Genomic DNA, 13,952 nt, shown 5'->3' with positions numbered 1-13,952 from the left:
TTTATTTTCAACAAGCAAATAATAGAACCGAAATCTTTTTCAAATATCTAGATTTTTCCTTTGTGAGCAAAAGATATATTATAGTTCAGGTGTTAGAGTCTGTTAGGTTCAATCTCATATCCTTTCTTCCTTTCTAGAGTTTTTCAGACTCTTCTTAATACCAGAAGAAAGATGGCTCTTTAGTCAACTGTTGGTAAACTACTGGTGAACATTTATTTAGCCCCAGTCTTGCGTTTTCTTGTGGGTTTTAAATGAATGATAAAATTCTACCAGTCTTGGGGTGCCTGGGTGGCTTAGTCAGTTGAGCATCTGCTTTCAGCTCGGGTCATGATCCTGGAGTACCAGGATCGAGCCCCACATCAGGCTCCCTGCTCAGCAGGGAGTCTGCTTCTCCTTCTCCCTCTGCCCCTCCCCCTGCTCCTTCTCTCACTCTTTCTCTCTCTCAAATAAATAAAACAAAATCTTAAAAAAAAAAAATTCTACCAGTCTCTTAGGCCCAAATCAACTGCTTCTTCTGTTAAGCTTCTTACTACACAGGATGAATGAGTAAATGAATGAATGAATGAAAATTTGAATGCCTGTCTAAAGGAAGCCAACTATTGTTTTTCTGGTTAAAACTCAGCTAAGACCATAGAAGTTTAAGGTGACATTTAGAAATGCAGTAAAAAGAATCCACATACGTTGTTTTAAATTTTTATTTGCTTATAAAAGAGAATGGAAATGGGTTTGCAAAAAACTTATCTGCATGTACAAAGGAATCCATGTAGATAAAGAGGGCAAGCCTTGGAATACTGCTGGATAAGTCGTTCATCAAAATTGGATCTCTTTGCATCAGAACTGGTGGAAAGTCACTATTTTACATGTCAAACCATTGAAAAAACTAAATCTATTTTTAAAATCACCAAATTCAGAAAGGTTATATTCTGATACATATTCTTAGACACCAGTGAAATGAGGTACCACGTGATCTCAGAGCTGGGCAGATCAGTTAATCAAGAGGTAGTTTCTCCAATAATATCCCTCTTTCTTTTCAGCAAGGCCAGAGGAGATAGGGATAAATGGCATAATCTTTGAATCTCTTTAAATTCTTATTCTGCGAGGGCCCCATTTCCTTTGAATACAATCATAGCTGTCTTGATGCACTTTAGGACTTGAGATCATCTGACACAGAAAAGATTCCAGAGTTCAATTTTTTTGTGTGTGCCAATTTTCCTTTGAGCACTCTTCTCTGGAAAAACAAATCATCTGGCAGGCCATTAAAATAACAAAGAAAAATAAATCCTGTGGTATCATAGATTAAGAGGATTTTTTAAAATATAATTTTTTTGCTAATAATGCCAATATTAGCAATGTCCAAGGAGATTTAGGCTGCTGAGATAAGCCCCCCAAAGGTAGCATACAAACCACATAATGACATTCTTCTTGAATAAGTTTCTCTAAGAGTTCTTGCAGTTGGTCTTTGAATTTGTCCTGAGGCGATCAGATGCCCGAGCCCCACAGTTCCATGGCTTCTAGCTCATCTTGGACAGGAGTGAATTCCGGTTGATCGGGATGGGGAGCTAGAGAGGAAGAGTGGGGTGGGGACTTGATAGGACCAGGAACTGTAAATTGATATTCTCCCCTCACACAGGTCCATAAGAGACACAGATTTGGTCAATACACGAGAGAGAAAGCCTGCTTGGGTGGAAAGCAGTAGCTTGCTTGACCACCATGCCGCTTGCACCTTCCCCGCGAGGTTTCAGATGGTTAGCAAAGAAGGGACAGATCCGTTACAGAAATGGTTAGAAAACTAGAATCACGGCCAACTGCTTAAATAGTATGTGTTTTATTTACAAAAGGAACCCTGAATCTCAGCAGAATTTTAACAGAAAAATAAATGTTTAAAACTGATCTCACGTTAGAAACCCATCACCAGGGGGACAGTCAGGAAGGGAGGGCATCAGAGGAGGATGGAGAGGAGGATGGTCAGGGAGAAAGGTGCCCGTCAATCTTGTGTGGGGACAGGAAAGAGGAGAAGGCACATTTAGACAGCTATTGCCGAGCCTTCACACAGAAAAGTTGGGGATAAATTCTTGGTACACAGTCATATACTGACATCCAGGCTGATACAGAGCAGTCAGTTTCTATTACAACAGACACTTGTGATTTGGTTAATTTCCAGTATTATCAGTGTATGTGTCGGGAGCGGGGAGGGCAAGAGACGTGACAGTGGGCAGGTAGGGAAGCAGGTGAGGCAGGGAAGCGGAGTGCCCATGGTTAGGGGCAGGGGCTGGGGGCAGGGGGGTGGTCAACAGGACAGTTCTGGATCCGTAGCCAATTGCCCAGGCCAATGGAATCAGAGTGGAGGAGCTCCACCTCAGTGCTGGTAATCATTGTAAGGAATCAGATCTTAATAAGGGACAGGGAGATTTGAGAGAACAGGGAGGGAAGAGATGAACAGAGAAAAACACATCAGCAAAACTCTGACCAGTTCCTCTGGCAAATAAGGTTAAATTTCTCCTAAAGCAGAACACTTAAATTCTTTGACTAAGAAGTTTATTGCCCCAAAGCAGTCTCTGGACATCTTTCTTGATGCTTCCAAGAGTGACTATGTCAGAAAATGTCCCATTGCACAACTCGCCGACATGCAGGCTGCAGATGTTTTTAGGAAGCATTCATTATCTTTCACAATCTCAGGCCAGGAGTTAGTAATGAGGCAGGGACAGGCATGGTCACTCTTGTTTCTTTTTAAGACTATCTTTGGTCTTAAATGGTGGGCATGTGGTGGGCAGAATGTCACCCAAAAGAATCTACAGGGCCATCCGCATTAAGGGGAAGTCGTAAGTTTGAGGCTTTTCCAAAACAAGAGTAAAATATGACAGGCATCACGACCACACCACAGCAGTAACATAGAATTAGGGCCCCCACAGAAAGTTCAAACATGTCCCCCAGTGACCAAATATGAGGTCGGAGGTCAAGTTAGTGTGGACTGCCATTTATAAACAAGGAAGATTTAGTTGTGTTGTTATTTTCATTTTCCTCTTAAGGTTTTTGAAGGGGTAGCCTTGATAGTAATTTGCACTTCATAGAAGAGGTCTCTGGATAATTTAAGGTAATGAGGCATTCAAGCTCAGCTTCCCTCCCATAACTGGTCTACTGCTCACTGCACCCTCATCGTTATAGTTCTAATTGTCACGAAACATTGTTCAAAGCCCACAAGAGGCACTTACCTCCTACCCCGTAGGCAGAACACGAAGAGGGGTCGCAGTATCCGGGCTGGCCAGAAGGACCTTGTGGTCCAGGCACCCCCAGGTGACCAGGTGGACCCCTGGGCCCAGGAGAGCCGGGGGGCCCGGGGCTTCCTGGTCGACTCTCCCCTGAAGGTCCTAAGAAGCACCCACAAAGGAAAACAGTTGGTCTTTGACCATCACAGAGTGGATGGTAAGGAGGAAACTCTTGGTAGTCTCTTAAGAGAAGCCACCTCACACATCTTAACAATTAGGGTAAGATACCTCTCTCTGCTCATTGAGTTTTTGTTCCTAAACTGGACTTGCCGGACAGAGGATCATATTGTAATCATACATTCTCCTGGAGAATACTTTCAATCAGTTCAGGATACTGCAAAGCAAAATGTATTCTTTGCTGTCACCTCTTGGATATTAAAGGGAAAAATACATATCGCTGTCAACCTGGTTTTCTTTATGGAGCTCCTGTTTCCCAATGCAGTTCCTTATGAATGCAGCATATGGGCAGACAAGCACACGCGGGGGCACGCACGCACACACTCACACCCACTCAATCTCAGCCTCATAATCTGTACTGCTTTATGGCCCTGGGTAATTGAAATACATTAGCCTGAGTGTGAAAGAAATTATCCTACAGGAGAAAAAGGCAAAGTCTGAAGTCAGACCCAAAATACTAATCCAAAATGTCTTTAGGCTACCTTATATCAATGGAGAACTTAGATTGAGTGAAAATAGGAGGGAGATTAAAATTTTTGTGATTTTTGGAAGTCTATCAGGCTGGGTGTTTTCATGTTTGCTTTGAGGTCTAGATTCCAATAGTGTTTAAAAGGCATTCTTCAACTAAAAATGAGATTCTTCAACTCTAGTTGGAATGAACCCTTCAACTCTAGTTCTAAATGAAAATGAGGAACAAGTATCACCTTATATTTGAAAAGTGTTGCAGCTCTAAGTAGGTTCAGTCCCATTCAGTCAACTCTCACCAACCATCCTTTCTGTATAACACGTGATGCTAGATCAGCCTCTCATAGAAGCTCTAAGGATAGGAGCATTTGTGCTCAAAGTGAATCTTTTCCATTAGGAATCCCTCCCAGGAAAAGTACTTCCCAAAATCACTATTAGGTTGGAAAGAAAAAATTTATAAAGTATTCGATTTGATGTGGCTACAACCAGATTATATATTTTTTATTTATTTATTTATTTTTTATTTTATTTTTTACAACCAGATTATAAATGTCCAACAGGACTGCAAACTTACAAGTCTAATAATGAGGATCATAGTCTGGAGACCTTTGTAAAAACACAAAGCAATACAAAACTCAAAACTGACACGAAATTCATCCAGTAAGAAGGCCATGGTGGCAGAAACTATGAGTGTTTATCAAACATCCATGTGTCCCTCTGTGTTTGGAGCCTCCCATGTGGCTCAACGGAGACTGGCTAGTTCCAGCCAGTGAAATATGCATTACTGCGATGTACATCGTTGTCCATTTAGGAGGGTGAAGGTTGATGTGCCTCCTTTATCTTTCTCCTGGAGGCCTTTTTTCCAGCATGGGGGAAAGGCCACCTTACCCACATCAAACTTTGGGGTATTATAAAATAAACCCTTATTGTGTCAATCTACTAAGCATTTGGGATTATTTGGTACTACAGCATAGCCTAGCACAGCCTAACTCATGAAGCCAATAGGATCCCAGAATATGCTAGAAGCCTTTAAGGCTTCTGTACTGGGAGAATCTTCACTTAACAAACTGGCTTTCCAATAAAATGAGTGAGAAACTCAGCCATTGCTGTCAGATACAATGTACTGTGGATGTAATACGGCCATTTTCCTCACCGTGATGTCAAGTAAATAAAAAGTGTTAGGATTTCCATCTTGCAGTTTCCTATTAGGTAGGAAGATTTACCTGCTGGTCCAGGGGGGCCTCTTGGACCTTGGGTTCCAATGCCTGGATTTCCTTTTTCTCCCTTGACACCAGTTAGACCTGTTAAAAAAAAAAAGGAAAGAAAGAAAAAGTCTTTAAAATAAAATCTAGGCAAAATCTTTCAAAAAGACCTCTCTTATAAAGATAAAGATGTGGGTTGGTTTGGGGTTATGGTTCCCAGGGGACTTTTAAATTAAATTCTGACACTGTGAATTATGTACAACCACATATAGAAGGCTGGTTCTGTAGCTGAGCATGCTGCCCATATTTGCAATACTGTAAGTCTATCCACCTTCCTACTGAAGGGCTTCAGCCTGCCAGGATCTGGCACCGTGTCTTTACACGCACCAGGCCATTCGACATATGCAGCTGGCACTCCACGGTCACACAACAGAAATCACAAGTGAACACGTCTAACATTTTCCTTTTGGTCCACCCTGTAACGTATCTGCAAAAGGCATGACTTATAATTAGGCAGCAAAGTTCTGAAGAGCATGAGTTTCCATTAAAAACTTGGAAGCTCCAGGAAAGCCTGTGTTTGATTTGGCTGATTCAGCCCCATAAAAATCTAAACCTATTCATGTTTCTTTTCCACTGAGCAGATTCCTTATTCCAAATAATTTACAGTGCTATTAACAAACTATACGTTTTCAGGCAAAAAAAACAAAAACAAAAACAAAACCCAAAGAAACATATACTCTGCCACCTCATCATCCAAACAGCTCCTATCACAAGATTGCCGGACAGGTGAGAACATGCTATACTGAGGCGCACCCGTCCCAGAGAGAGTTGCATCAGCTGGGGGGCGGGAGGGGGGGGGTTACCCCGGCTCACATCACAGAAGGTCTCTGGTGCCTGTTTTTCATGCACAACAATGCTTTGAAGTAGCAGAATGCAGCATTGCATATGTACGTGATTACACTTACAAAGAAATTACGTGTGAATTGGAGAAGCCTGGAAGGAAACATAAATAAATGACAATAACCAATTTGAGAGGTGGCAGGCATGCCAGTGATTTAAAATGTTTAAAGTGACAAATAACTTTTCCCTTTTCCTAAAGGCGGTGCGTATTCACGACAGACAAATGAAGAGACTCAACGAGCCAGGACTCCGGCCCTTGAAAACAATCACTTTTCACATCTTGTTTATAACTTCCAGAAAGAAAGGTGTTCATGTAGTATTTGCTCTGGGAATAGTTGGGGGAAAAAAAATGAAGAAAATTGGGGAGCCACTGGCACTTTTTTCTACACGGCACACATCACCACTGTCCCTTGATATGAGCGCTGGTAGCTGTTGTGTTCCTTGGGACCTCCTTTTGGGGCCAAGGTATATCTGGCACCTTTGAAAAAGTCCTCCTTCTTTGTTAGTGGTCCTCAGGGCTGCCCCACCCCTGCTATGGTTCCCCAACACCCCATGCCTATTGCATGTGGTCTCCGGAGGATTTTCTGAGCTCACAAGAGACCAGGACTTTAGGGAGAGAGAAGGACACTGACCACTGAGCCTCTGATGGCCTCCTGTTTTGGGTCTGACTCTTGTCTTAGGAACCCATAAGGAAGACAGTAATTTCTCAAGAGTAAAAATACAATTTCGTCTGAGTTTAAAAAGCACACAACATACTCAGACTAATCAACACGTAAAGCTCAATTGCTCATCAAGTTGTCCAGACAGAAAAGCACCTTGGGTACATCTACTGTATATTACCCAATTAGCTACCAGTTTAGCTATTAGTTTAGTAGCTAATTAGAATAAGTACTTTTCAGCTGGTAGGTGTTCTCTCAGTTGCAAATATACTCCACCAGGCATCTGGAAATTTAGCAGAAACTGCCTCCTCTTCTGTTTGAATGAGAGTCACTTTCCCCACAGGGAACCACTAATTTTTAAATTAGAACACAATAAAATACACAGATGACTAATGGCAGTCTGCTCATGATTAAGTGTGTGGTGACTCAGAGGCCTCCCACGACCTTATGGTACTCAAGGATCAACATTACCAACATAGCTTCTCAGTGATTCTCCGAAGTGGGAGATGCAGTTGATGAGGCTGAATAGGACATGCAGGAAAGTATTAGGAAAAAACTCTCTGGTAAGAATTTCTTGACTTACCCGTTGCTTCTTCATTAAGAAAGTAAAAGGTGGGGAAGATTGGGGAGTAGGGATTCTGGTTGTTTTAATTTTCTAGTTATGTAGAGAAAAACAAGTGGCATTTGATATTACCTGCACTACAAATCAAGGTAAGAGAGGAAGAGTCTCACAAAAATATTCCAGCCCCTCAAAATGTCTTGAAAAAATTCTAAGGATGTAATTATATTAACAGAGAATTTTAGATTTTATTATCCTTGAAATGAAGATCTATTCCAGGTACACGGAGGCTAATAGATTAATATCTGTCCACTTATGGTTCTGAGACTGCAGGAACATTCATGTCCATGACAACTGAGTTTGGTTGTAAATCTTCTTCTTGGAATGAAAAAATCATGTTAAAAATCAATAATTAAGGACTTAAGATGAGGACTAAAATTAAAAGGTAAGCTTAGAGACTTCAGAGCTCTAAAAATAGATCTGCATATACTTTTTTTTTTTTTAGATTTTATTTATTTTTTGACAGAGACAGAGATAGCAAGAGCAGGAACACAAGCAGGGGGAGTGGGAGAGGGAGAAGCAGGCTTCCCGCTGAGCAGGGAGCCGATGCGGAGCTTGATCCCAGGACCCTGGGATCATGACCTGAGCCGAAGGCAGACGCTTAACTGACTGAGCCACCCAGGCGTGCATAGATCTGCATATACTTTTGATAAGCCTGGAAGCCATGATTAAAAGGAAAGAAGTGAAATGTCCTGAAATGTCCGCCCATTTATGAGATGTCAGCGGGCAGTGGAATCTGGGCATAGTCCTTCTTTACAGACAAAACGCTGTCATTACCCATACTAAGGGCTTCTCTCAACAATCTCTTTGTGAGGGCTGAAGGTGGGAGCCATTTGTTGTTGAGATGGAGTCCCTGGAGCCAAGTGCCTGCGTTCCTGCCACAAAGGCATTGGGACTCCTGAGTGCACAGGATGCCCCTCCTTCTGGAACACCCGTTTCACATTGGCTGTCTCCATAAATACTTATTCTTCAAGACCCAGCTCAAGGCTTCTCTGCAACCATAATGAGCAGAAGCCTACTGGATTCAAGAGGACAGGAATTATCGATCTGATTCATGGCTGTATCCCTGACACGGCTAGGGTGTCTTCCACATAGTATGAAACTTATAGATACTTACTTACTTACTGAATGAATGAATTAATTAATTAATTCTCTGATTCCATATTGTCCTTGCCTCCTCTTGCACCTACCCCACTGCATTGTTTGTCCTCATGCTCACTTAGCCTAAGACTATGTGCCTGCTGACGGCAGGGATCATGTCTTCTTCGTTGTTAGTGTCGGATCCAAGCCAAACCTCACACATAGTAGGTGGCCCAGTAGGTTCTAGAAGCCTAACTGAATGACTACATGTCTACACCAACATGCAGCTGACTCTTAAAAGCAAGCCTGACCTTTGAAGGATCAACAAACAAAATTCCTTACCCTGGAGCTTTGCTTTTTACTTTCACGTGCCTGGCTGTGGGAACACTACTTTTTCTAACAAGTTCCTCATGTAGCAGTGTCAGCTGCTAGTGTTTCTTAGAGATGAATATAATTGATCACAATTAAGTTTAAGTTTCCGCCATTTCTAAAAACTGAGCATAGCTGATATAAATGAAGATCTAGTTTTCCAAAAATATGATTTTAAATAAGATTAAAATATCTTTAGCTTTGTTTTTGAGTTACCAAAAATATTTAGGATAATCAGAGAGATTATTATTATCTATCCATTCATCTGTTCTTTCTTTTAAAAATATTTTAATAAATTTATTTTTTTTGCAAGGGATTCTAGGTTCACATTAATACTGAACGGTAAGTACAGAGATTTCCCATGTACCCTCTGCCCCTACACATGCATCATCAACATCCCCCATCAGAGAGGTACCTTTGTCATACTTATTCTTTTTTAAGTGTCTCATTAGAAACCATTTCAGGGCTACCTGATTCTCCCTTACCACGAACCTAACACTGAACCTCCAATATTTTCTTTTACTGGTCTACAAAGGCAGAGACCTGTCCATTTATATTCCCAGCTCCAGGCACATACTTAAGGCACTCAAGAAATATGTGTCAAACAGATGAATGAATGAATGAATGAAATACTAAGTTCAGCTGCAGACTTTGACAAACCAAGAATGTGGCCAGTTTATCAGCTAAGCCTATAAATGAACTCAGTAGATTCTGCACGCTAGATGCTTGACATGTGTGAGCTCCTTTAGGTTTCACAAGAACCAAGAGGGCGGGCACTACTATTAACCCCCAAGGGGGCTGCCCTTAGCTAGGAAGTAGTAGAGCCAAGATTTCAACCCCGTCAGGATGGTGCCGAAGTCCAGACGCTGAACCACTGTCCTCCCTGCCTTTTCATCCCAAGTGAGCAGGCTGTACTTCTTGTCTTGTTCTTTGCAGTCGAGGCTTCCCGAGCTACCTGCCAAGTCAGTCTGCACATTTGCTCTGGCCCCGTGCTCAGCAATCAGCCCGGTGGTTATCACATTTCCTCAGCCTACTTCCCTCAGTTGGCATTCTTGCCCTCTGCTCTGAGCAAGATTCAGAGTTGATGTTTAGTGGCTCTCTCCGGCTCCCACTGACTACATGTCTAGGATCTGGCACTTGGTTGTCCATTTCCTATTTTCTTTGGCCTGTTGGTCTCTGAATAGAGAAGTTTTACTCATTTCTCTGCCCTCTGACCACACCAAGCACTCCACACTGGAGCCTCATGCTACTCCGTGGACCGCGGTGAGTCTCTTGATCCCAGACATTTTGAGCAACTCCCAGGATTTATGCCCAGGCACATATGCAAAGCCCGGGCAATGCTTTCATTGTAACTGCACCAAAAAGTCATAGAAACAGTGAGACAGAGCTTCAGCTATGTTATTATACTGTCTGTTACCTAGGAAATGCTGACAATGCATGGCAAGCACAGTCTGCTTCCCACTCAAAATATGTTTGAATGCCTACTAGAAGCGAAGTACTGGACAGATACCTAGCTACAAGGTGGCAGATTAATTGGACATAATTCACTAAATACTTCGTGCAATTTCCAGAGTCTGCTATTTTTACATTTTTGGCCTGTAGCGTTAGTACCAGCATGTGGGACTCCATGTTTTGGCTAAGGTCTCGGCTAAGAGGACAAAGACTGGAAAATACATGATTGTTTTCAATGTAAACAAACTTTGCAAACAGTTGCCAAGAGTTTCCCTTCTTATTGTCGTTTTTATAAAATAACTGCCCATCCACTATGACAGTATAATTCAGGACTCAGTCAGGGAAAGATAAAGCACTCTAGATTGTTCAGGCAGAGAATTTAATCCAGGGACTTGTTTACATGGGTGATGGAAGGACTGAGAAGCCAATTAAAGATGAGGAGGCCAGTGATAAATTAGCAAAAGCAGGAAGTCACTCTCATCTTGAGGAGCATAGGGACAATGGAAAGGAATGGTGTTGACTGGAGCCCAGAGCCTAGAACCTTCTGGTAGGATCTAGAAGCAGAGGGAGAGATTTCCAGTGGAAGCAGGAGCCTTGTAAGGGTTGTCACCACAACCAGAATTGCAGGGGAGCCAGGGATTGGGTGAGGGGAGAAATATCCTGACTTCTCCCCTGTTCGAACCCTCTATTCCTTCTTTAAGCCTCCCATTGGCTGAACCTTCCCAGGAGCAGGGGGACATGGGAGCCTGGAAAGGCAGTGATGCACAGCTAAAGGAGGGAGAAGCGCTGACTGGAAGCCAACTGCCTTGTCCAGTGCCAGTATCAGGCTCTGAGTATTCAGAGTCAGAGGCTCCCTTCCTGCCTGTAGTGGGTCACCCCGTAGCAGGGAAAGGGACAAATGGAGAGCCTTTATGCAGTCTGAGAAGAGCTACAACAAATATGAAAGCACAGAATTGAGGCATCTGTGAGGAATCACAGGAGGCTCTCCCAATAGAGTTGACCCTTGAAGCTAAGTCTTGGAGAGCAGGCGTTAGCCACCCAAAGAAGGGCAGATGCAAGTACGTGTACAGAGAACTGCAGATGAAAGCGAACTGGGCGTGCCTGGGGAATGCCAAGAGGTTTGGCAGGGGTTTGGCTGCGGCAGGTTTGGGAGTGGTAGAATAAGAAGCCGGTCTTCTGGCTGGCCAAAGGAGTTTGGATACTGCCCTTTCCCCTCGTGTGCACAGAACCCCTCCAATACCATCTACCAAATTTTTTTTTTTTTGTAACTTCACCCTCTTTTTCTCAAAGAGGAACTCCAAAGTGCTGAAGCCTCAGGCTCCTTAAAACATGGATCTGCCCCTGCTGGGTGCTGCAAAGCAATACAATTGGTAAAGTGGACTGAAAAATCCCGCAGAGCTCAACTCCACCAATAAACACTGAGCTACTCCCACAGAAAAGCCAGAGGAAAATATGTCAAAGCATTAAGTAGGGCTGTCCAGTGGTCAAAGGAACCACTACGAGATCAAGATCAAGACAAGATATTTTGCACTTTAGGTTTTTCTATCAGTTTGAGACATGGTAATATTGGCAGGAGGTCCTTTGGTCTTTTGACCACACAAATCTAAATTAGACACGCTGATGTCTGGGCAGTGAGAGAGGGGAAGGAAGTGCAGCTGGGAGGAGGGAGGTGAAGGGGCAGCATGGGGGCTGTAAAGGAAGAAGGGAAAAGAGAGGATGAGGAGGAGCGCCCTTCATCACTGCACACCAACCCCATGTAGGCGTCTGCAGGCTGTTCACACATGCAGGTACATGGCAAAAACGAACAGGGATTACATTTGGCACCAGGAATCCCGGATTTTTGTCCACACAGTTTTGCAAACTGATACAATGATCTTATGGGCACATAATAAGAGTATCAGACCAAACGCCCATTGACCAGCTTCAGCATCCAAGTTTTAACTGGTCCCCCTTCAATGCCATTGTATTATTTCCAGCATGGACCATTAGGAAAACTATTACTAATTCAAAGTTAACAGAAAAATGAGCCAATTTCTATGGCTTCAAAAATGAACATTTCAGATTTGGCATGAATATTCAACCAGTTGATGATATTTAAATTAGAGCTTGGTCTAGTTTTCATTCCTTGCAGAAATGAAAAGTGATATGATGCTCTCGACTCTTGGAAAAGAAGAGAGCTGTGTCAGGGCTTTGGGATGAGGCCAGTGTCTGCAGAGTTTAAAACAAAATGCAGGAGTGCCTGGGTGGCTCAGTCGTTAAGCATCTGCCTTCGGCTCAGGTCATGGTCCCAGGGTCCTAGGATTGAGCCCTGCATCGGGCTCTCTGCTCAGCCAGGAACCTGCTTCTCTCTCTCCCACTCCCCCTGCTTGTGTTCCCTCTCACTGTGCCTCTCTCTGTCAAATAAATAAATAAAATCTATTAAAAAAATTCATTAAGGCCAACAGCCCTTCATAATAATCATGAAGAATCCACTATTAAGATGAATACATCTTATATCTAGTTAAACCTAGAAACAATGAAAATGAAAAAAGTTAATGAATATATCTTTTCTATGTATGTTTTCGCTCAGCTATACAAATGCATTTTGATATATTTATATATATTTATTTATATATATATTATTTATGTATAAAGTATTTATCACTTTAAAAGCCATGTTAAAAAAGTCACTGAAAACAGTTTACCATAGCTAATATAAACAGCTTTAGTTTTATCATCTAAATTATTACATGTTATATTTCCATTTTACTTGTTTATGTTCAAGGCCAGAAATTTAGAAAATGACTAAGCACATTCCTACAGTCAAAAGAAAGTGTTTCTCTGCCTCTCTCTATCAATATTTACATACAGATAGAGTAAACACACACACACACAGGCATAATAAGCAGGAGGTCAGTTGATCTTTTGATCACAGACATCTAAATTAGACACACTAAAATTTGGGCACTGAAATGTCTGATGTATTTTCTATTTATGTATTTCCTACCCAGTTGAAAAATCCTTCCTATTTAAAAATCTCACCCTGCTTTCCTGGCTAAATTTACACAATAATGACTTGAAGAAAACACTGACATTGTCAAGTTGGCAGTAACTGGCTATTAACAGGACGTCTTAGGATTGAAGTCCTATAGCCACACGGCAGACTTCTGGTTTTTTTCATGGCTCTAGCGTGAAGGACAAATGGCAGCCAAAAAAACTAGCCAAGTAGTAATCAACACCATAAATCACTTATGATTCACGAAATGACTATTGCACTTCAGGTATTATGGAAAATAAAAGGAAAATCGACATTAAGTTTGGTCTTTGGGGAATATGCAGCCTTCCTGGGGAGACAGGATTAACGGAAGTGAAATCATTAAAGCAATTCAAGAAAGTATATTCTACCTGGGTGCTAAATGATCCGGTTCACACACTAGTGAGGTGGCCATCTATTCATGGATCCAATTCTTGTTCAGGCTTCTTGGTGGGGCGGGGGGATGTAGAGATGAAAGGCACGGCCCCACTCAAGTAACTCACAGTCCAGTGGGAAGACAAACAAGTACACCAACCCTGACAGTACAATGAGAAACTGCTGGGGTGGACACCTGTGCTCCGGGAGAGTTTACTCAGTCTAGTTCAGCTGGAGTAGAGCACGGAAGAAACAACCAACACACGAGCCAAACAAACCACAGGGAGGAACGAGTGGTCTGGCAGAGGTGACTCTTGAGATGAGTTTTGAAGTTGGAGTATGAATGAGACAGGAAGAGAGAAGGTTCTAGGGAGTGGG

General features: G+C 42.4%; 1 protein-coding gene across 4 annotated transcripts in view; it reads right to left on the bottom strand.

Moving 5' to 3' along the window:
* Positions 1 to 687: 687 nt before the first annotated feature.
* Positions 688 to 13,952, bottom strand: part of COL14A1 (collagen type XIV alpha 1 chain) — a 211,633-nt gene continuing 198,368 nt past the window's right edge. For 3 of the 4 annotated variants that reach the window (XM_021688762.1, XM_021688763.1, XM_021688765.1), the window contains 3 exons: positions 5,129 to 5,206; positions 3,210 to 3,365; positions 688 to 1,559 (listed from right to left, as the gene is read on the bottom strand). In XM_021688762.1, coding sequence (XP_021544437.1) covers positions 1,480 to 1,559; positions 3,210 to 3,365; positions 5,129 to 5,206 — 314 coding nt within the window. In that variant the 3' untranslated portion in view covers positions 688 to 1,479. Of the gene's footprint in view, positions 1,560 to 1,806; positions 2,389 to 3,209; positions 3,366 to 5,128; positions 5,207 to 13,952 lie in introns of those variants that run through there. The other variant, XM_021688764.1, reaches the window with a different exon arrangement.

This window comes from Neomonachus schauinslandi, chromosome 4 (assembly GCF_002201575.2).
Source record: "Neomonachus schauinslandi chromosome 4, ASM220157v2, whole genome shotgun sequence".
Taxonomy (NCBI): Eukaryota; Metazoa; Chordata; class Mammalia; order Carnivora; family Phocidae; genus Neomonachus; species Neomonachus schauinslandi.
Note: the sequence above shows the minus strand (reverse complement) of the source record. Positions and strands in the feature narration are given on the sequence as shown.